Raw genomic sequence first — 23,820 nt, forward strand, 5'->3', positions numbered from 1 at the left:
CTAGAGAGCAATCATCTTGCAACAATGTTGCCCAGAATTTGCAAGCAGGAACACAGAAATACACTAATCGCTGCCTCTGCCGCACCATGATTCAGAAACTATCTGATGCGGGTCTTGAAACAAGAGATTATGGCCATTAAGTGGCCACAAGTGCAAAACCTCTCTCCAGAGCTATTGGCAGCCGAAACTTAGTGACCGGAGAAAGTGGAGCAACATCCTCGCCAATACAAGCAACACACCTCCACCAAGACAAGACATGCAAAGGCTACAAGCAGTTTTCAAAGTCATCCTACTGATGCTGCACAGTTTCAGTGGTTGCACAGTGAAAGGGAACCTAAGAATTAATGTAAATAGTCAAATACGTAATCAATGTCATGCTAGGATGTGATGAAAAAATTAATATGCTAGCGTTCCATAGCAACTGCCTTTGGCAGCCCGTCCAGGAGGGACCATTTTATTGTAAATTGTGGTTTTTTATTAATAAAAAAATTCTATTTAAATTGTGATGTGGCAGTCGGTTATATTTCCATACCTTTAATCCCTGCCACGGCAGACTGGTTCTGTTGAAGTACATCAGCACATAGCCTAGTGACTCCATGTCATCACGGCGACTGCACACAACAACAATATTGATCAAATATAATGGAATAAAAACTGTATTTGTTAAGTACAGATGCAGGGCGTCACTGCCTCTTTGACATATTTGCATTCATAAATATTTATTATATATCATATATACATTTCATGTATTACTGTCATGGAAAACAAAACATTTAGTGAGAAGCTGGTTACACCAATGTAAGACCAGGATAAACAGCAACTTGCAAAGATTGCTTAGCTCAACCGAGAAACCAGTTCCCATGTTTTCAAATGCCAAGACCATTTTAATTATTGGCTTTATTTCTAGGAACATTCATCTTAAAAAAAGGGGATATTGCTTTTCTTTTAAAATTGTCCTTAAGAATCAAATTAAATGAATGAATTGACGAATGAATCCAAACGAGTTGAACGAAATCAAATATTTGCACAGACCTCTGTTCAATGCCCAGGTGTGCATTGATGGAGGCATAGCGTGCTGTGCCAGTCAGGTTCTTGTCTTCTCTGTAGGGGATGTGCTGTCGTGTTCGGTTGTCTCGGTACTTCTTCGCCAAACCAAAGTCAATAAGGAACAACTGACGGAGAGGGAGAGAACACATGGTGGTTATTTGTCAGTGACGTCCCACAGAGCAATGACAATCCAAAAGTTAAAATCAGAAATGAAGATGCACAAAATTACATATTTTAATTAATTTTAGCTGAGTCCTGCTACGTAACATGCATTTCTCAACATTATTGCATTGATTAAGGAGATCCTTGTTACATTACCATGCACAGGGGGAAAGTGTCATTATCAACAACTAAAATAAAGTCACTTATAGCTTTAATGTGGTAACAGTAGCTGTACACAATTAAGACCCAATGAGTTTTGTGAAAGCTGCATCAGACAGAATATTTACCTCCCCTTGTACAATATGATAGTGATGGTGCATTGTTGTTTTTATTTTAATAGTTAAAGAACCTTTTCAGAGGTTGTAACCAAAATAATAATAATAATAATAATAATAATAATAATAATAATAATAATAATAATAATACAAAATTAAGTTAATATAATTATTCACACATTTTTATCAAGAGTGTTAGAGCCAGTCAAATGCTCTGTTTAATGAATGAAAAAACAGTTTAGTGAAGAGGCTATGAAAGATGGTAATTAGCTTATGATTTCTGTATTCAAAAGATTCGGCAGCTAAATACAATTAGCACTGTGCTGATCCATTGTAGATTGAATGAAGTTGGTTCGTTTCACACTTGACTCACCAAGCTGCCCAGTTTCATCTAACCCTAAAATGTAATGGGTGCCTTACTTGTCCAGTTTAGCAGCTGCAGTTTAGCTTTCCTAAAACTATGTTGTTCATCAGTCGGCCATTTTGATTGACATTAATGCCACTTATTTACGTTCTTGTAGAGGTTGAGTTATTGTGGGTAACCGTGTTGCAGAGTCAATCAAAATGACAGATGTCATTTGTAATTCTTAATGCTCGTGCGCTAGAGCACTGTAAACATCCAAGGTATACTCCGTGGTCATGCACAAGTTGAACACTTCATGAAGAAGCGGACCGAAAAAGCACACTAAAATCACCCCAACCTCACCGTGTGTGCTAACTGCGAATCTAAACGTCAAGACAACGTGGCTACATATGGGCTTTCTAGGCCAAAAAAGGCAACTGGGACCAGCAGCAAGAGTACCTATCCCGGCATAACAGGAGTTCAACAGGGCACAGAATGACTGAGGCTGAGGGCTCTGCATTAATGTTATCCTGTGACAGCTTATCCATCTGCGTACATCCTCAATCATTAAGACCAGCCCTGTTGATCCATAACCCATAGCTTGTCAATCTTTGCCAAATCCGTCACTGTGAAAAGCAATGCGTTTCTGGTGTAAAAGTCAGAGCACACCTCTGCAGAGCAATGCTGACCATTGAATCTCATTTGAAGATAAATGTCACAGTACCACCCAGGAGTTATGCTATTCAGACTGGTGCTATTAAACAGCAGGTGTTGGTCAATGTAAAGTATACAAGATCGCTTCAACTAGTGCATTTAGTGATTGTTTCATTAAATCATCTTCAACCTGAATACAACCCATATGAAGGTCATATCCCACAAGTGTTCTAATACAAACCTGACAAATTGTCATGAAGTCAAAAGACCAGAATGAATACTGATGTGACAACCTACACTGAAACAGAACGCAGTCAAAGCCTAACTAAAGACAACTGATTTACAACCCTTATAGTTACTATCAAAAGGAACACAACCAGTAGTGAAACGGCAGTTGAAACTCCCCCGTCCTCAAACTAGATGCATAATTAAAGAGAAACCCTATCGGAAAAGTGTTTCAAACACACTTAAGTGACCACAACATGGAAACTAAGACAATATGATACTGCCACTTTTCACAACGTATGGAAACTCCTCGCCCATGCAGAATATAACCTGCTATGACCAAATGTGACCATACCAGACAGACAATCTAGTATAGCAGCTTGGACATATTGTGTCTTGAAATTCTGGTAACTTACGATAAACTACTGGTGTAAATAGACTGCATTAGTGAGATTTTAGGTGCATCTCCTCCCCAGTACACCTGAAGTGTGTCACCATATTAGCCAGTCAATTATCTTTTACATTTTCTAATTACTCAGGTTATATCTGCTTAAGTGAAATGTTCTGCATTATAATGTACACGTGTATAGGCAGGTAACAATTATTACCTAATTGTCCCGTAATCGCGGTTCCCTTGTTTAACCGCAATTAAAACATTGAAGCATGTTATAAATGAGATGGTTCACATTTGTTTGCATCCATCAAACACGTTTACAATACCTGCGTGCACACTGTTGCGTCACAGAGTAGTAGCTATCCTAGGAGGACACCCCAACCACAGTTGCAAGTCAAGTCGGCTTTGGAACGTTAAAAATCCACCGAAGCACCTAAACGTCATGAGTTTGAGTAATGTAACGTTAGTCTGTCTGTTGGTTTTAATCTACCATCGTGCGTTGTGAAATTAGTAACTTACTGTAAATGACGACACTGTAGCGCAAACGACTAGCATACATTGTGCTAGCGTCGTTCCACGGGGATCTGTGTGCTTAATTTTTTAATCTGTAAATAACAACTTGTTTGCTAACATGTGCTGAGGTCCTAAGGGTTATGACTGTTGATGGTAATTGTTGATTTTGTTTAGATGTGCCAAATTTTAAGTATAGAAGTGATAATTGGTCAGAATGTTGCACTAAAGCTATGCTAGCGGTAGCTATCACTTGTTGCCATAGCAACTCCGAACATCCTGGGCTAAGATAAGAGACCCTGATAAGGGTAAATGTTCTTTTGTCAAGTTTACTTCATATAAAACAGTGACATAACCAACAGATGTATCCTGGGATACATTAAAAACGGTTTAAAATAATATAAATCATTATTTTTAACCCTTGTGTGGTCAAAACAAGGGTTAATACAGCACCTTAGTGCTTGTTTGTACAGCATTTTCGTCAGCTTAAACTGTGTTTAAATGTGCTGTAGAAACAAACTTTACAAGAGACAGGGTTTAGAGAGCAATTCAACAAAATAAACAGGAGTACATAACCCTTACGTGGTCCTTCGGGTCCCGGTGACCCGAAGGACCACACAAGGGTTAAATTTGACTGAAAGACAATTATATTGTTGTATATTGTTAACAATAATTAAAGTATTTGAGAATTATTTGTATAGCAAAATGCGGCTGGTTCAAAATATGATCTCGTATTTTAAAAAGGTCCTGGCAGTAATAAGCAACTACTTTTAAATCCTGTAAATGTGAGCATTTTCACTTGAAGCAGATGAATGAGCGATATATTTTTCAACAAAAAAAGGAAAGTGACAGTTTGCTTAGACTTTGATCAAGCAGCTTCACAGAAGCTAAGCTTCTTTGTATCTAGGGGATTACAATGACACTTACACCTTTTCAAAAATAATTTACATTTGAAGACTGATATACAAGCTGGATTCACATTTTACATGAAGAGCTGTGTTTAAGTTAGTTTATTGACCCCATTCCTTTTACTTGATTGTATCTTACTAATAAAAAAGGCACGAGTCTCTGAGTGAGCCTTTGAATGTGGTGACCCACATGCGTGAAAGACTTCAAACGCAGCATATTTAGCTGGAAAAACGTCACACACGGCCACCGAAGTCAGTTGCAAGCAGGTTCTGGCGACTATTTGGAAATTAATATTTCCGCCGTGTGAAGTATTTCACCGTGTGTGTGTTTCTGAACGTGGATGCATTGTAAAACAAGGTCTTCATTTCCCTGGAGTCAACAAGCACGAGTGGATATCCTACATGAACAGCCATTGCAACTCAAATTGTATACATTTGTCATACTAACTAGTAACACCAAAGGTTACTGCCGGGAAAACAATGTTTAGTTACCTCCGCTAATTCACCCCATGCTTTAATGTTATTTTCTAACCCTGGTGCTTTATTAAACTGACCGTAGGGATGGCCCTATCCCGATTACAAATATTGGATCAGAGCTGATATGGGCATCTTTTAAACTGATCGGGGACTGGCATTCACCCCGATTACCTTCCTCTGATCATTTACATCAGTGTGTAGGGATCACAGCCTTTTAATCACACAGCCCTGCGCTACAGACACACCTCCAGAGTGCCTGGATACCGGCCCTTTCAAACCAACTATGGTGCGCTGCCTCTCACCAGTGTCCGTCCAGAGTGTGTCTCGTAGCTTGCCAGCCCTTGGCAACAAGTAAAAAAAATAAATAAAAAAAAATAGTCAGTCTTTCTTAGTCATCCATTTTACAGAAGCAGATTGCTCCAATTCTCCACACTTCTACCGTGATTCCACCTGCAAACCACGCGTACTGGCTGTTATTCCTTAGAGCCGACATCGGAACACGAGAACAAAATCTAAGATTTACTATTGCAAGAGGCGTCGACTAAGCTTAGTTTCTTTGTCCGGTGCGGAACTTTGACTGTTTATTTGTTAGGGGTTTGCTGTGATCCTAAAGAGAACTGTTTAGGTGTTGAGAGAAAAGACTAATTTGCTGCACTAAATTAAATGGATTAAGATTTTTTAGAAGTGCCTATAGTTAGCATTTTATCGTGTCATGCAGTGTGGAACTCGCACTGGTCTGGTCTTGGCTCAGTCTCAACCCCTAAAAGTCTTGGTCTTGTCTCAGCCTTGATACACTTTGGTCTTGGTTATGACTTGTTCACGGTTTGGGTGGTCTTGACTACAACACTGCTCCCCGGCATCTGGACCTGTAAAAGACTGGTGCTGGTGTACGGTGCAAACATCCAAACAGGTCTATCGGTCGAGGCGTTAAAGAAGACAGCAGGAGACAGCAGTGTGTTGTTCCATTTATGACGGTGGGATTTCGTGTTATCCACTGCATTGATTGCATCCGTTCACCGCATACACAAATGCTACCATCAGCTAAATAACATTACCCCTAAGTAAGAGAACTGCGCAAGCTTGGAGGGTGACGTATGACCTGCAGCTTCTACTATAGACATTTGTCCTATTCCCATTTTAGCAACAACCTTTGAGCACAAAATTAAGTTATTTGTAAAAAATATTTAATGAACAGTGTGGTAAGTCAACATAGTCAGAAAATTAAAATGTCAAAATACACTGGAGGGGGCCTTTAAGACACCCATGGCAGACTCAATTTGCCTTTTTATTTTAGCATTTATTTTCTGTTTAAATATGCAGCTCGGCTGGGATTTCATTTAAAGTGTCATGCGAATATATTAGTTAGTCATCTAGACTTTGTCTGATACCATTCTCATTAGAGCTTTTCTGCCCTTCCTTTTCGATGGCACGTATACAGCTTTTGTATTTATCGGTATGGTTGTTAATTAAACAGTTCTGGGAGCCACACTGCTTACTTTTGGTCAGCTAGCCTGCTATTTTATAATATAAGTAGATTTAATCAAGTTCAATACTGCTTTAGCTCAGATGATTTTGGTTTAATGTGAATTACTACAGAGTGCATCATTGCATTCCACTTGGATAAATGCATTCACTACTATCAGGACAAACATTAAAAACTGGCTTTTAAATGTAGGCAAGAAGATTTTTCAGCCACAATTAGAGGGACTGGGACCCTTTATTACAACAAATAGCTACTCCCTAGGCAATGCTGATGGAGAGTTTGCTTTCCTCTCCCACTTTAATGAAGTGCACACGTGGGGGGGTACATACATTGGGTATTGTGAGTGCAAGATGGGTGCTGGTGGTCTGATTCACTTTAAACCAGTGTAGTTAGGTATGATTGCAAAGCGACAACTGCTGTTGTGAGGCAGCTGGTGTTGTGGTAAAGGTCACACCTGGTTTAATCCTGAGAAAGATGGGTCCTGAGAAGAGCTAACAGCCAAGCTTCTTTTCCTCTTCCCCACTGACGAGTCTAAACACTAGGGCAGACAGTAGAGGGGCAGGGGTCAAAAATCACACAGCCGCTATCCACCTTCAGTCACAGTTAGCATGAGTACAACAGGCACTTTCTGGTTGCACCCACATGGTTTTCTCCCTTAGATACAACTAACAGTGCCTTTTACAGCTGGGACAGGCACATCCAAGGCTGGACCTACACAGTCAAAAAAATCCACTTTAAATCTTTGTGGTACAGATATGATCATTCGGGCCATCAGTCTAGAAGAAACCACATGACTGTGATTTTCTTCCGTCAGGACAACCGTGGTAAGATCAACCCTGTACAACAAGCCAAAAGTGTCTCTGTAAACGTGGAGATGTTGAAACTTCAATATCATGTCTGACAGTGACAATAAAGGCCAGTGCAGACAGGCAACACCATGGCTCAGAAAAGACCTGGGGGTGAGAGGGGATTTCGGCAGCAGATGATAAAGAGCCCATGGTTGTCCGTCCTCCAATCAGCAAAACAAATGCATATTAAATATCTGCTAACAAAGAAAGCTTTAACAGGCCCCTGGAGAGTGAAGTTGATTACTATCATAACCAAGTTGTTCACAGAACACTAAAGAGTTCCTGCCTCTTGTTTAAAAATGTCAATCATAGGCAGCTAAACAGACATAAGGGGTTAAATCTGTACGACAGACAAGTTAGTATAAGTGAAAAATGGGTAATGAGCCACCTGTGAATTGTCTAATAAGACTATGTTACTACCTGTATCACATTAAGATGCCTTCTGAGGACTTATCAACTGAAACTTTTGCAATGCAGCAAGCCCAGCTTCGGAACAAAGTATCTCTACAAAGACAAGCCTGCAAATGTAGGTCCTAGCACTGCTTTGGGGCAGGATACCAGAACACTGTCTACCAAGATAGAATTAGTATTAACTTCTGGAATATTGAGACCCGTACATACAAAGCAAGCAGGGGAGACCCAAGCCTTACTCAGCCCTAGTACTAACCTGAGACAGCGATACAACCGAAGAATGTGTAGACGTTGCGGTAAAACCAGGAGCAGAGAGCAGGTGAGATAGCTAACGTTTGGAGGTAGCCGTGTTCCCAAACAACCACAAATCAAATGCTTCAACCTTGACACATGAGCAAGTGACGGCTGAACCTAAATTATTAAACCATTAAAACAGTTCAGAGGCAACACTGGGGAACAAGATACTAAACAGCATCTTCCTGCCCTAAGCACATCAATATCAGCACTAGCACATCGAAGCTGGTGGTAATTGGGGTTATACAGATCATTACTGCACAATTTGTCACAATATATAAAAGCATTGACGCACATATTAGCAGTCTGGCACTTAAAGAAATGGGGGGGGTGGTTATGACAAACTACAAAGGCGTTTGGATAATAAATCCAAATATATTATTCCTTTGGTCAAGCTATTCCAATTCCTGTCTATTACTAAAGTGATATTCAAATTCTGTCACCAAGACTATGCAGACACTCAAGCTTCAACAGTTCCTCATTCAATGATTGGCTTATCTTCTATCTATCTGAGAGATTAAATACTGAGATTAAATACAACCTAACATGGTATGTCAGAGATACCTGTGACATACGATGCCTGTAAGTACTTATCTTGTCCCTATAAATCTGAGTAGACATATATATTGCCGGTTTTCTGGTACACGGTGAATAAACTCACTATCATTTTAGGGAACTAACACCACCAAGCAGTTCCTTGAAAAACTACCGCCGACTGATCAAGTGTTTTGCACGGCCTCATATTTGATGTTCACAGTTGTCAGTTGAACAAACAGCAAGGACCCCAGCCAACGGCCGGCTGATGGCCAACGTGCATGCGCATTCTGCGTCTGTGTGCGATTCTAAGGCCAACTTCGAATTGCACACAGTGAGCTCTGATTTGCTTTAAGATGGATTCATACATCTGCATCATGATATACTGCAACCCCACTCTAGAAAATGTAAAAAGGTATAAAAAAAACTATTTAAAAAGTAATTGAACTAATTCTGCTACACAACTGTAAAGTGACCCACTCCGTTTCCCTTTTATGCTTCGAACAATGCCACTGCTAAAGGATTAGCTGCTATAAAAATCTCCCCGAAACATAATAAACTGGCCTGAATTAAAAGTACGATCCCTCTGATGAACTTTTACTTGAGTACAAGTAAAATTACTGGTATAACAATCTACTGAAGTAAAAAGTAGTTAATTTAAAATGTACTCAGGGTTCATTTACATAGTTACTTTTTTAACAGAGAGTGGAGATATACTTTTTTATATTTAATCTTTTGCGATTTAAGCACAGTAAAAAAAAGCGACAGAAACCTTGAAAAACGCAAAAAAAACATTTTGATTTCAGATATTTTGCCAAAACATTACTTTTTGTATTTCTTTTTTTCACTGCGAAAAAAAATTTGATTTAAAATCTAGCAAAGTACAATAGTAACATACTGACACTACTCTAAAGCATAAAAGTACAACAAAAAAAACTATATATATATATATATATATATATATATATATATATATATATATATATATATATATATATATATAATGAACATAATTGTCATTTGTTACTTTCCACCTCTGCTTGTAAGTTTACACTTTTATGGATATAATGTGCAAAAATAGATAATTGATAAATGAGTTCAAAGCTATACATTTTTTTAAGAGGAAATATTCAAAAACTGAAAAGCGGTCGTTCTTTTTAAATGGTGGAGACGATGCAGACACGCGGCAAAAAACTAGGGCGACGGACGCTCCCTGTCGGCCCGACTCGGAGCGACAGTTGACATTCTCCCTGGTGTGTCAGGGCTTTAAGTACGTCTGGGTCAAAGTTGACGCTAACTTTGGTGCTAACCCCTTTTACTTTAAATCAGCAGGTGGCAAGCAACACATGGGAACTTAGTTTGGGTCTTAAGGAGTCGTGGCATTTATTCACCGACAAAGAGCCTAAACTGTACACACGCTGCACTGCTACATTCACAGCTATAACTTCACTGCTACCATCATACTCTCCGTCAAAACACACACACACACACACACACACACACACACACACACACACACACACACACACACACACACACACACACACCTGCTTAAAATACTACAGCCTAGAAAAACACATCAACAACATTAGCACATTTAGAATGTCAATATACTAAAACAAGGACGCACTAAAAAAAGATTACGGGGTCCTTCTAACCAAAATAAGAAACAAATAATCTCCACTGACCTCGCACATATTTTGTGAAGCCTTGAAGCATTCTAAAACGTAATTTGACATCTACAACTGTGTACCAATTTGTCTAGAGCCCCTCTTGTGTCAGCAGACATGCAAAATATCTTCTGGCAGTGTAAAAATAAAATCAAACTTTCACGCATTCACGCACTTCTGCACCGCCGCTGGAAAACAAATCCTACGGGAAACATGGTCATCTGTCAAATTTATCATTCAATTTTTCCTATTGATTTTTAGAATGGAATGATCCTCAATACAATTCCATTATATTTATAAGCATTCCAAATTAGCCTGAACCTTACCTGTCAACAACTGAACATGTGTCTGCAAACAAACTAGAGCTAGACTGCAGTGTCAGAGATGAAAGGCTGCCATATAAGCGGGAAACATCAGTGGAGGTTGGGCTGAGGTTGCACACCTGCTGTGCAGCAGAGTACACATTCTTTGAAAGTTAGTCAAGTATATATCCCCTGCTTTAACTTAGCCAGACGTTGCCTGTCTGCAAGGGCTCAAAATAATGGACACACAATATTCTATTTTAATTTCAGGCAACTTGAACACACACACACCTCTGACCAGACGCAAACAAATTACATCACAAGAAGACAATGTCGCTTGAATATTTGTTTTGTGTGGGTAGCTACAAAAACCAGCATCATAGTCCAGAATGCAGAATCAGTTCTTCAGCAAGAATCCGGTACACAGAAACTGGGCTACACCACCCTGCAACCTTTACACTACATCAACAATATTGTCTTTATAACGAAGAGGTAATTACATAATTTAAGAAAAAACTGTTTAGATAAGTAGGGTCTTAATTCGATCATTTTGGCCATCATTCCTACAAAGGTATACCTTTGTGTGTGACCTGCTCTATTATAGCTAAATGGAATACAAGCTCACAAAATCATAGGGGAATTAGATTGGATATTATGTTGAAGATAGGTTATCTCTTAATTGTTTTTATCTTTATCTAATAGTGGAAGGCAAACTATTTGGAAAATGTGTTTGAAACTTCTTACATTGCTTGGTATCAGTGTGGACCGACTCAGGGGGTAGTTCCCACATTACACAATTATTTTCTCAGTTGAAGCAGTTAACACTCAGCTGCTAATTAAAATGTTCTTTTCACACCTTAAACATTAAACGCAAAATGAACGATCATTGGCACTAGAGAACTGCTGTCAATCTTCTAAAGCCTACTTTTGGATTTAAAACATGAGACCATCTCACTCACTTAATTGCCTACTTATTAATTTTGGGAAGGTATTTGTATTTCATTTGATGTTTATTTATCTAATAGACATATTTAATCCCTTACCATTTATTTCATTGAAAAGGTGTTTATTAATTTCTTCATTTGTCTACTCTTAAAATAGCTTCTAGTCTTTGATATTGGGGTGCCTGCTATTTTGACAAATAAAAGAACTTTGATGTATGTCAGTTTGGTTCTCTAGTAGATCAATATTCACTCAGAATGCAAGATGTACATGCAGGCGTATGTACACAAACTTTGAGTGATAAGATTTTAAAGATTATAAAACTAATATTGCAGTGAAACTTTGGAAAAATTATGGAAACCTTAGAAATAAATGTTTTTGAACATTGATACAGACATTGATGAGGCTGATTTTAGTTTAAGAAAACCTACACTTGAGGCACAAGTTGTGTATTAATTAACTGTGTAAACTGGACTTCAAACTTGCAATGCAGCCTTAAAAGTGATTTTCTGCCTGTGAGATTGCACCATGAATGTAGCACTTACATTTTTTTCAGAACTCCACCACTGCCCTTATAGCCATCACATCTTTCAGGATATGAACAGCATTTGATTTGAATACAAATTGCACTAGGTTAGGTCCTCTCTTTGTTAGACTATTTTTTTCATATGGGATAATAACCCGTATTGCTTGTTGGTGCCCAGACCAGGTAATGTTGCGGTCAGTCAAAACAAAAAAAAAAAAAGTGATAAAAGCATGACATTTGGTACCATTTGCAGGCTAACAAAGACATGCCATGGACCAAGTGCCAAATTCAAGGTTTTTCTGAAACAGCAGCAACAGTGGGTCAAGTCGTAGCCATGAAAAGATAGCAAGTGGAGTATATGGAGAGATCACCATTACTAAAGCTACATTTGTAGATCAGCTCAGGACCAGGACTGTAACGTTAACATGGCTACCATGACATACAGTTTTTTTTCTGCCAACAGCTCTATAGCTTTGATTATCCATACTTACGTATAGAACCTGGACGGGTCTTACCTTGTTACAGTGACGGCCGATGCCCATGAGAAAGTTGTCTGGTTTGATATCTCTGTGGATGAAGTTCTTTGTGTGTACATACTCAATTCTGCTGATCATCTGAAGATGAAAAGAAGGCCACAGTTAAATATTTCACAAAGTTAATTACCATCCTCCCCATAACATGCTAACATAGGTTTACATTTTAATGAAAGTGGTTCCATCAATTCAACTTGTAAACACACAGCTTATCCTGTCCAGGGATGTAGAAGCCACATCAGGTTTATGAGTAACAAATATGGGTCATTTAAAGTCACCAATAGACTATAGACCGTGGACATTTTCACGTTACAGCATGAAAAACCCCGGTTTACATTACAACATTAACTCAAGTATCCAAGTTAGCCAAGCCAATGAAGCAGCTTGCACAACATCATTGGTAACGCAGCCCTTTGTAACGTCATTAGTTACACCTGTGCTTTCCTGCTAGGGCATGTCAAAATGTCTGCTGTGAAAAATAAGGCTGCATGATTAATCTAAGCGCAACGTCACTGTGCGATTACATAACCGCAAAAAGTGTGCAAACAAAAAGGTGTGCTGTGTGCACTCCAGGTCTCCACGTTGTTAACACCCTTCACTTTACCGACGGTATTAACAACGGATGAAGCCACCGTGTCCTAAGAAGCTTGGGGTTTACTGTTAACTCACTTCACATTGTCTCTGCCATCTCTTTTTTCCCCTCTCACTTCCCCCCCCCCCTCCCCCCTCACACAGCCGCTACGCCAAGTCCAACACCGCTCACCGGCGGTCCCTCTCTCCTCTTGCTTCACCACTCCGGCACGGCGCCACTCCTTCCCTTGCCGTTCTCGCTCTTGCTAAGGCCCGACTTATGCTGCCGTGTTTAATCTCACTGAATCGGCCCTCTGTGTCGTGTATGGCCACGTCAATATCTGAAGCGTGGAGGGGTTCAGAGCATGTAGACCTTAAGAGAAGGTTGTACAAAGTATAATTTATTTGTAACTAAGAGTTTGTATTTTTGTCATTTATGTATTTCTCCATGTTCGTTTAACTTTGTTCACGTTAAAAAAAAAAAAATACACCTACATTATTGGTAGCTTTATTTTCTGCATTTTCCTTGATAATCAAGTAAACTCATGCTACCGTTCTATCGCAACTGAGCATCGTAAATCGCAATATTACTTTTTTTCCCCAAATCGTGCAGCCCTAGTGAAGTTCCACAGTTCCACGTGAACTCATAAAATACAATTTCAGCGAAAAGTAAACTTTCTTCCCCCCTTCTTTACCTTTAAACCAAAGCAGAGATCATGTTTACTCCTCACTCACAGATAAAGCTAGTAGTTTGGAAACCAGACCACCTTACACAGCCTACTACTGAACGGTGTTCCTCAGCCCGTTCACTGATTCAGAAGACTGCATAGAGGTGGATGTGTTCACGTGTTAGCTACCTGGTCTGCCAGCATAAGAACCGTCTTCATGGTGAAGCGGCGAGAGCAGAAGTTGAAGAGGTCCTCCAGACTGGGTCCAAGCAGGTCCATGACTAGGACATTGTAGTCCTTTTCTTGGCCATACCACCTGGGGACAAAATAGTGATATGAGGGTGGGTCGGTGTTCAATCTGAATTGATCACAGCACATTGTCGGAACCAATGTCACACTTTTGAACACAGATCTTTCGGCTTAAAAATAAATAGTATAATATTTAGGTAGGAAACATTGTTTAACTTTGATGAGAACTGGTCCCAGAACACGCCCCCTCCCCTTTTTTTGGGGTCAAGCATAATTAAAGCTCTACCGGTCAGCACAGTGTAGTCAAAATTTTACCGTAAGGGCAAATTCCTACCAGTTTTCTTTCTATAATGTTTATACCATCCACAGTTCCTCTGCACGGCTTCATACCACACCAGGGGCATTTCAGAAGCAGAGCATTTTGCCTGCACCATTTTGTTGACATACAGATTTTTTTGGTTTGGTAATTACATAGGTAGGCAGACAGAGAAACAGAGAGAGACACACGAGTTCCAAGAGGCTGCTTAGTTAGCTGAGGTTGAGCTTGGCAAACTAAAAGGATTTAGCAAGGCTAAAAGCACATTATAGTACAGAGCAGTACCAACAAAATCTGCAAACACAACATCTAACCGGACGATAAACTAAAACATTTTTTACCTTTATCTCTATGAGGCTAAGCTAGTGACATACATTCAAAGGGCTTTGTTTTTCAACAGCAAGACATGTGGGTGCATTTAACAGATAATTACAATATTCTGTGGACTCAAATAGCGGTGTCGTTATAAGCAGTAAATTGGAAATATAAACCAGTGTCCTCCCTTTTAAAACCCTATTGCTTGAACGCATGCAAAAGTTGGCCATTACAGCATTTTATAAAGGCACAAAATGTACTTTTTTTATTATCCCACAAGGGAAAATTGCATTTTTTGCACTCTAGTTTAGCATAATATTATAGTACACAACTGAATTAGTTTCAAGCTGTCATAATGAAAACCAGGTGCATTTCTTTTAGAATAGCAGTTGCCGTGACCATAAGATCTGAAGGCTACCAGGCTAGCAGAGAACAACCCATTCAAGGAGCCACTGTAACACAGGTCAGGCCCACATTGGTAGTCGTTTTGAGTGGGTCGACATGTGCCATATTGTAGTTTTCACATCAGTGAAAGACCTTAAGAAAAGAGACCCATTTATCAGATTAAGAGTTAAAAGTAGGCAACGTGTACATTAATCAGCCTGTGTTGCAATTAAATGACTTGTATTTTGCTACGTATAAATGATGCATGCCTCTTGACTATGCCACTGTCAAACACTGTGGGGGCTGTATTGGGTGTGGGCATGTGTAAAGTCACGTAACTTCAGGTAGAGGTGAAAAAAAATCAACAAAAAAGAAAATCAAATACAATCCAGAAAGTCTGGTTCAAGCATTAGATCTGTGAGTTCTAAAGTTTATCTGACACCAAAACAGTTCAAAGTGTTCTAACACCATGAGGCTGTGCCAAAGTAGGGCCAGGGGGGAAAGCTGGGATTTTTTTTGTTTTTAGAAGAACTGAAGCCATACATTTTACAACAGTAGTCTTTTTGTTTTTATTGCTTGGCCTTTTTGACGTTTGGTTTCTTAACTGTTACCTTGTGCAATTTATTTCCCAATAGGAAGGTCTAAACAATTCTGTTTAAAGTCTTCTCCAAAATGCCGGGAATAAAATGCTGGTGGGGAAAATACTGAATCATTAATTTACTCATTTGTCTGAAAGTAGTAGATTTGTACATACAGAGAACAGAAAATATTGTAGTCCCATAAAACCTTCCCAAGTATTAGCCTAGGTTTTCATTGTAGAATGTAACTCCCCCCACCCCAGTTTCCTAAAACTCCCAATTTAATTCACAGAATCAGAAAAACATGCAAGTGCACATAACAGCACAACATGTCCTTTGCATTGCCAATTCATGGCTAGTGTTGCGTTTAGGTCGCATATGCTGATGTGCGTTTTCTGCCGTGGCCTGCTGGTATGCGGTAATACTGACATGTACAGTACACCACAGAAACGCCATAGCTGGGATTCTTAATGTCTCACGCCAGCGCCGAGTAATTTGAATGAAAATATTTTTTTTCATATGTCAACCGCCCAATTTCTTTTTTCATTAAAAAAAAAAAAAGAACATACACAACTACAATTTATAGTGTAACATTTTGTGACATAATGACAGGTAGGATCAAATACATCAATTTGTTTGAAAGAAGCTTTCTATGTTTTAGCATTGATCAACTGAGGGCTAAATTAACATAACATTTTACGACAAATGTCAGAAAGGAACCGGTTTCACACAGAGTGAAAAAACAGAGCAAGAATGAGGAAAAGACAGAAACTATGGTGTATACACTGTATAAAAGGTAAGCCCAGTTGTAGTCAGAGTGGAGGAGGGGCAGCAGGATCAGCAGGTTGGACAGGCTCGGACAAGACTTTGCTGCAACATTAAGCCAGCATTATCAGTGTGAAGATTCAATGAGCAGTCCCTGCTTGCATTACAGTAAAAGGTGGAAGTCTCACATGCATGAGACTGATGCTCGTTTTACAACCCATTACTACAGCTCTGTGGTGCCTACAAAATGAATTTTACGTTTCCCGCATTAGAACTCTACAGTGGCCATGGCGTGCAGACAAAAATTAACAATTGGCATTCAACCCATGTGTGCTTAGATCTATGACAGGGTTACCTTACAATGCAGTTCTACTTTGTAAAAAAAAAAAAGAAAAGAAAAAAGGTGTGCCTGTTCAGAGTTCAGGTTTCAACCAAGTCATCGTGACTCCACAGTCATTGTCTCTATTCAGCCATGTGCCAGCTGTACTGTATAAGGCTGTGCATGTTAGCGCCGTTAAGCCAGATATAGAACAGGCAAAGGAAAATCAACACCAGTCAAATGTTGGTATTTTCTGTATGGTAGACAGGCAGATACTTTTTCCTAAAAAAGGAGCTATGCTTAATGAAAAGGTGACTTTCCAACAACAAGAGAAGAGTGCATAAACTAATATGTATATCAGGAGTTTCCTATATTATCGCACAGGGCAGAAAAAAAACTTTAATGCCAAAAATAACGACAAATATCCAGTGTGTTTTCCCCCTATATTCATTGTGCAGTGGCACACAGCATTAAACTGCAGCGACACACTCCCGTGAGTCCATGACCGAGGCAACTGCCTGTGATAATTTCACATCTTTAAAGAGCAGGCTTGTAAGTGATTGATACACTAACACACTGACAGATTTGGCGTTTTTAGCTGAGCTGGGCCAGAGCATATCTGGTTAAAACTGACCAGTTGCGTGGTTTTGCCCTCATTGCTCTCCATGATGTTTTCTGGAAGTGATAAAATAACGTTTTAATATGTGGCTCTGTTACTACTTCACTGCTTAAGGTAGTTTCCATATTTCAAACGAATTATGAACAAGATAGCAGACATAAGGGTTGGTATGACAACTAGAAAGTGACACAAAGTCAATGAATAACATGATTATTTCCTAACACGAGAAGAGCAACGGGAACCAAAATGACCCATTTGATTTCCTAAAAGTACATTTTTTAAAAAGAAGGTACAAATATATTTATTTTACCAATTCTACAGAATAAGTCAAATGAACGTTAGGTGATTAAAAAACACACCAACTGGACCATTATAATACTGAATAAAGCCGAGTTAACCTGCACCTCTTGTCACCGTAACATAATTTAAGCTCTTGATGTATCGCAATCACACAAAACTGTTTGTCAAACAATCCTGCTGCCACGGTCATACAATAAATATCAACAACTTATTAGTATACTTACATTTGTTTTAGACTAGGCCTATATAAACAAATGACTTCTCATCACATGTGAAACTTCAGTATACTATTTATGTATGTTCACTGTACAGGTAGAGACCATTATTACTGTCATCTTCCATAAAGGCACATACACAACCTTTTCCTTCTATCCAATTAATAGATAAATGTCACAGGCTCCTAAAGTGTGCAAACTCCTCTCAATTTCACATGCCCATTCATAATATTAACATAAAAGGTCAAACGGCACACTATGAATAAAAGTGCATAGTGTATATTCTAGAGTTGTAGTTTACAGTTTGGAAATGTAGGGCACACCTGTGTCTTTCAAACGTTACCACTTGCTCTGTTGGGCTACAACTCCCTCTTAACAGTTACTTCAGACAACAAAACAAGTTGTGTGGTCCGTTACCGGTTGAGACAAGGCCACATAAGGACTGAAATCACGCGGTGAAAACATTTCTACCGTGGGGCTTGGGTTGTTGTTTTCGCTTCTGTGCTCGGCCGCCATTTTCTAACAGGGCACGGGAAGACATGTTGGGAGCTAACGCAACAAAAGAGGAGCGGCCATTTCCAACCACATAGTTGGTTTTCCTCAACCTTAACAGCTGTTAATCCCAATAAAAGTGCACAGATTGAGTCTAAACAAGACTGATGCAAAGCAACTCGTGCAGTGAAAACCCGATGAGGCTTTGAAGCGTTCGGGGGAAATATATCGTTCCTAGAATATACTAAGTAATGTCAGAGATTAGCAGGCCTAATGCCAACAAGGCTGCTGTCTCTTTAGCATTAGTTGTCTTTTTTTTTCTCCCAACACAGAATAATTTACAACACTAATATAGCAAGACAATGAGATATGAACAACATATCATTAGTGTCGCTAACGTAAAAACAATTCCACTTGACGTTACCTGATGTGTGGGATTCCGACACCACCTTGTAGGATTTTGTACAGTTTGCTTTCGTATAACAGCTGTGGATGTCTGGCTTTCTGCGACTCCAATTTTACAGCTACCTCCTGAAAAAGGACACACACAAACGATCACATTTACATTTACAACGTTGCATTTAGATACAGCAACGACAAAATATCGTGGCACACGCTGTAACATGAATAATGCCGATTAATGCATCGTTTAGCAGTTTAGCTACGTCAAATTTACAGCTAACGTTACTGGCAGGCTAACTCACAAAGCTGTGTGTAGCAATCCATCTGCCTCAAATACTTTGACTCAGCCACGGTTGTGTTCGGCAGGAAAACTGGCTACCAAATTCCCATCAAGAATATAGACGAGTGTTAAGGCAGTACATTTCGTTACCTCTCCATTTGTGATGTTGATGGCCAGATATATGTCACCGAAAGATCCTGATCCAATTTTTCTGACAAGCTTGTATTTTCCACCGACTATGAACTCGGCTTTGGACCCACTGCTGCTCGCCATAATATCCACCAGATGACCACCCGATTCACGTTAGGAAACTGTGTGTGGCAGTCTAGCGGCCCGATGGTCAGCAGAGCATACAGAGTCCTGATGAGTATTAGACTGACGTTAGCTGTTTGTGTCGACAGATAACCGAACAAGCAAGTTTCTCCTGACGGTGTTCGCTTTATTCATAAGCTAGCTAGCTACACTGGGTCTTCGTTGAAATAAAACCTCCTCTGAGAAACACGGAACGCCGTGTCAGTATCGAAGTATATACATCCAAAACTAAAAAGCTCGCGGCCTTCAACAACCACCCAGCTACCTCGAAGTAGCTGCTAGAGAAATCTAACGGTGGCTAACGTTAGCATCAAGCTAACGCTGTCGCAAGGACCGCCGCGGAAAAAATGTCCGGACTTCCTCCGTGCTGAGTAGTAAAAACGGTCCTTTCAATTAAACGTCCGATGGTAGTGTTGCTTTTTCAATCTTTTTAGTCCGTTAAGGGCTTTTTCAGCAAACTTCAAGGGTCGCAACCGTCTGTAGAAAGCGCAACCCACTCACTCCGCCATCTTGTCTTCTCTACCCTTTCTCTCAGCTGGTTTCCGTTGGAGGCGATTATCTCATGACACCTTCAGGTGCTTTCGGAAATACTACAATCAAGACTTGTGACATACATGAGCGCTGCAAAGTGATAGGCTACATACAGTATTTCAAGTTCGACCCCAGATAAAAAAAAAAATAGGTGACTCATGACATGAGCGCTGCAAAGTGATAGGCTACATACAGTATTCCAAGTTCGACCCGTAGGTTCGACACCAGAAAAAAAATAGGTTCGATCCCAGAGCTCTTAAATGCACCCACAGGTGCGACTGACGTTAGAACAGGCTGCGTCATGTATAAGTCTATCTGGCAGTTTCAAAACAGAAGCAGTCCACTTTTAAGCCTTTTAAGCCAGATGTTTAGGGTTATGCTGTTTAGGTGATATTTCTTTAACTTTTATTGTTTGTTTTTTTTGCTTTATTTCCCTTTCTCCCAAACTAGGCTATATAACGATGTTCTCCTAAAAGAGAAATTTATATTTGTAGGCTATTGTATGCCTATCAACATCAACTGGTATTAAAATAAAGGCCATTTACACTTGCCATTTCATGAATCTCACACGAAAAAAAATTTTGCACACTGTTTGTCCACCAATTTGCACAATATATTTAAAATAGCCTAATAAAATAACCAAAACATTGTTATGAAATATCTCTGACTTCAAGTGAAATGGATATTGTATTGTAGACCCGTGGTTCTATGAGAAGCCGTCTAGGCCAGAACTGAGTACTTCACTTGCACATATATACAGTAGGCTGTATACCGGTACAAAGAACTTGCACATATGCATCATTTACTTGCACATACATACATTACTGGTACTAAACACTTGCACATACATGTATACTTCACTTGCACATACATATATACTTCACTTGCACATGCATGCATAACTTGTAAATGAAATGTCTTATCTGTTGTAATGTTTTTATGTTTTGTGTGGACTCCAGGAAGAGTAGCTGATGTTCTGCATCAGGTAATGGGGATCCTAATAAAATCTAAATCAAATGTCTAAGTATGTATGTAGGCCTATGTATAATAATAATAATAATAATAATAATAATAATAATAATAACTTGGACTTATATAGCGCCTTTCAAGGTACCCAAGGTCGTTAAACAAATAGGAGGGGATTGGGTATGTGTGTGTGTGTGTGGGGGTGGAGGAGATCTGTGAGGTGTGGTGAGAGTCCATGGAGAGATTTGTAGGTGAGCAGGAGGATCTTGTAGGTGATGCGTGACCTGACTGGCAACCAGTGGAGCTGTTGGATGATGGGAGTGATGCTGCCAGGGCTTCGTGTGGGTTAGAACCCTGGCAGCCGAGTTCTGGACATACTGGAGTCTGCTGAGGGCCTTGGTGGGCAGTCCAGACAGGACACCGTTGCAGTAGTCCAGACGGGAGGTGATGAAGGCATGGATGAGTGTCTCAGTTACTGAATGTGTGAGTGAAGGCCGGAGTCGTGAGATGTTTCTGAGGTGGTAGAAGGCGGACTTGGTGGTGATGTTGTTGATGTGGGACCGTAAGGAGAGAGTGGATTCCAGGATGACGCCCAGGTTGCGCACCTCAGGAGATGGGGAAATGGAGCAGCCATCCACAACCAGGGCCAGGTCTCCAACTTTCCTGAGCAGTGGTGCAGGGGCCACCACCATGAGCTCTGTCTGTATGTAGGGTAGGTGGCCAGGGTAGATGCCAGGATCACACAGATGCTGTGGTGGTGATGGCGCAGTGGTAACATGCCTTTGGTGTGGGAGACCTGGGTTTGATTCCCACTGTGATACATCAACCAATGTGTCCATGAGCAAGACACTTAACCCATAGTTGCTCCAGAGGCGTGCGACCTCTGACATATATAGTAAGTCGCTTTGGATAAAAGCGTCCGCTAAATGGCATGTAATGTAATGTAAAAGATGCTGGACTTAGGAGGTTACTACTTACTTACTCAGGAGGTTGGGGTTTGAGTCCTGTCTGGAACCAAAAGTAAACTTAATGACTTATTCATTAGTGACTACTGTATATTACTTATGTAACAAACTTACTTATTTTTTTATTAACAGTTTTGATTCAATACTAACCATAATATTCTACACAATACAATAAAATAATAACAAAAGCAAAATAGACAACTGTAAACCAAATAAATAAAATAACAATATATATATATATATATGTATATATATATATATATATATATATATAAAACAATAAGCATATAGTATGTGCTTCTCCACAGTACATTGCTTCTTAAGGCCAATTTATGCTTCTGCATTAAATCTACGCCCTGGCTATGGAGAAATTGACCACAACATGAAATCACGGAGAGGGTTAACTTTTCCTGCTACAGATTTTCAACCGTGGTCAGAAAGAACAGAGGAGAACCTTTGTTTCTCTCACTATGACTTTAGAGTCGGTACTCGCTCCGAAGCTAATCACCATCACGCTCTCACTCACTCTACTACACACCGCATGCATACAATTTTTTTTCAAATGCTGCCACTCAAGCCATCTCACAAACCCACTCCTGGATTGAAGGCACCCCTTCATTTCTCCATCCACTTTGAAGAATCTGTCTGGCTATATTCCGTTTAGGATCGACACATCTCCTAGAACAAATAGTCTTGGGCTGAATGGAACCTGGGTCCCTGCAATCCGACATAGGTTATCAAGTATCCCGGTCCAAAATTCTTAGACCTTGTCACAGGACAATATAGGACATGAAGTAATTGGCCATCCTCTGTCTTACATTTCGAAAACTTTGGTGTGTCTTTTAATCCAAGTCTAAACAATTTGGAGGGAGTCCAATAGAAGCGATGCATAATACTGATCTGAATGAGACGCACCCTCACAGCACAAGACATTGTTTTAATATTCCTACAGATTCTGTCCCACTCCTCATCATCCAGTGTAATACTCAGATCCCTTTCCCATGTCTTCTTTAGGGCTGACCAGGCTCCACCCCACAGGTTCTGCATAAACATAATAATACCCAGAAGCCTTGTGTCCTTTTCCATATTTCATCAACACCTTATCTAAACATTCTGGTGCCTTCGGGGCTGAAGAACTGAATTCAAAAATCCCCAATAACAGATTGCGAAGTTGCAAATATCTGATTATCGGATTCTAAATTGCTGGACCACATCCTCAAAGGATTTCAATATGCCACCAATATCCAAATCCCCCAGTGTAACAATTCCTTTTTCCAACCAGCCCTTCCAAAAAAGGGGAGATCTACAGATACATAACTTTGGATTCCGCTAAATACTTGATGAGGCATTTAGATATGGATCAAATCGAAAAAGCTGGACCCTTTTGGTCCAAACTACTTTTAAATGACGATTATCAGATGTGTACAAACATAATTATTTTAACCCAAACCATAGTCTATGTCTATGACGTTCCACTTCCAGTATTTCTCCGTTGCCGTCGAAACTTTCACTCTTTTCAGCCGGAGGTCCGGTACCTTTCGTTTTGTTTGTGTTGGAATGTTAAACTCCGGTGGATTTCTGAGGACTATGGTTAACTGCTCCTCAGATCTCTGCAGGGTAAATCCAGACAGCTAGCTAGACTATCTGTCTGATCGGAGTTTTCTGTTGCACGACTAAAACAACTTTTGAACGTACACATGTTCCACCAAAACAAGTTCCTTCCCGAGGCTATGTTGCAGCGGCACTCTGGCTTTTCCCGGTGCTTTGCGCTGCCCATGACGATTGTAATTGGTTTAAAGAAATGCCAATAAACCACAGCACGTTTTTCTCCCATCCCGGAATGCTGTGTGGACTAGCCAGACCCTCTTTCGCAGCGCTGTGGAGGAAGGTCTGGCACAGCGAGATTACCCAAACCATGATCTTTTCCTAAACCTAACCCAGTATTTTTGCTTCAATTCCCAAAGTTAACCATGCTGTGGCTCAGGTGGTAGAGCGGTCGCCTACCATTAATTGGAAGGTTGGTGGTCCGATCCCTG

At 40.0% G+C, this 23,820-nt stretch overlaps 1 protein-coding gene across 4 annotated transcripts in view; it reads right to left on the reverse strand.

Annotated features, from left to right (window-relative positions):
- Positions 1–19,880, reverse strand: part of csnk1a1 (casein kinase 1, alpha 1) — a 32,806-nt gene extending 12,926 nt beyond the window's left edge. For 2 of the 4 annotated variants that reach the window (XM_039814175.1, XM_039814176.1), the window contains exons 1-7: positions 19,161–19,880; positions 18,753–18,859; positions 13,966–14,092; positions 12,521–12,619; positions 6,933–7,016; positions 1,033–1,172; positions 533–611 (exon numbers count right to left, since the gene is read on the reverse strand). In XM_039814175.1, the coding sequence (XP_039670109.1) occupies positions 533–611; positions 1,033–1,172; positions 6,933–7,016; positions 12,521–12,619; positions 13,966–14,092; positions 18,753–18,859; positions 19,161–19,283 (759 nt within the window). In that variant the 5' untranslated portion in view covers positions 19,284–19,880. The remainder of the gene's footprint in view (positions 1–532; positions 612–1,032; positions 1,173–6,932; positions 7,017–12,520; positions 12,620–13,965; positions 14,093–18,752; positions 18,860–19,160) is intronic. The other 2 variants (XM_039814177.1, XM_039814178.1) reach the window with 2 other exon arrangements.
- Positions 19,881–23,820: the final 3,940 nt, after the last annotated feature.

This window comes from Perca fluviatilis, chromosome 10 (genome assembly GCF_010015445.1).
Source record: "Perca fluviatilis chromosome 10, GENO_Pfluv_1.0, whole genome shotgun sequence".
Taxonomy (NCBI): Eukaryota; Metazoa; Chordata; class Actinopteri; order Perciformes; family Percidae; genus Perca; species Perca fluviatilis.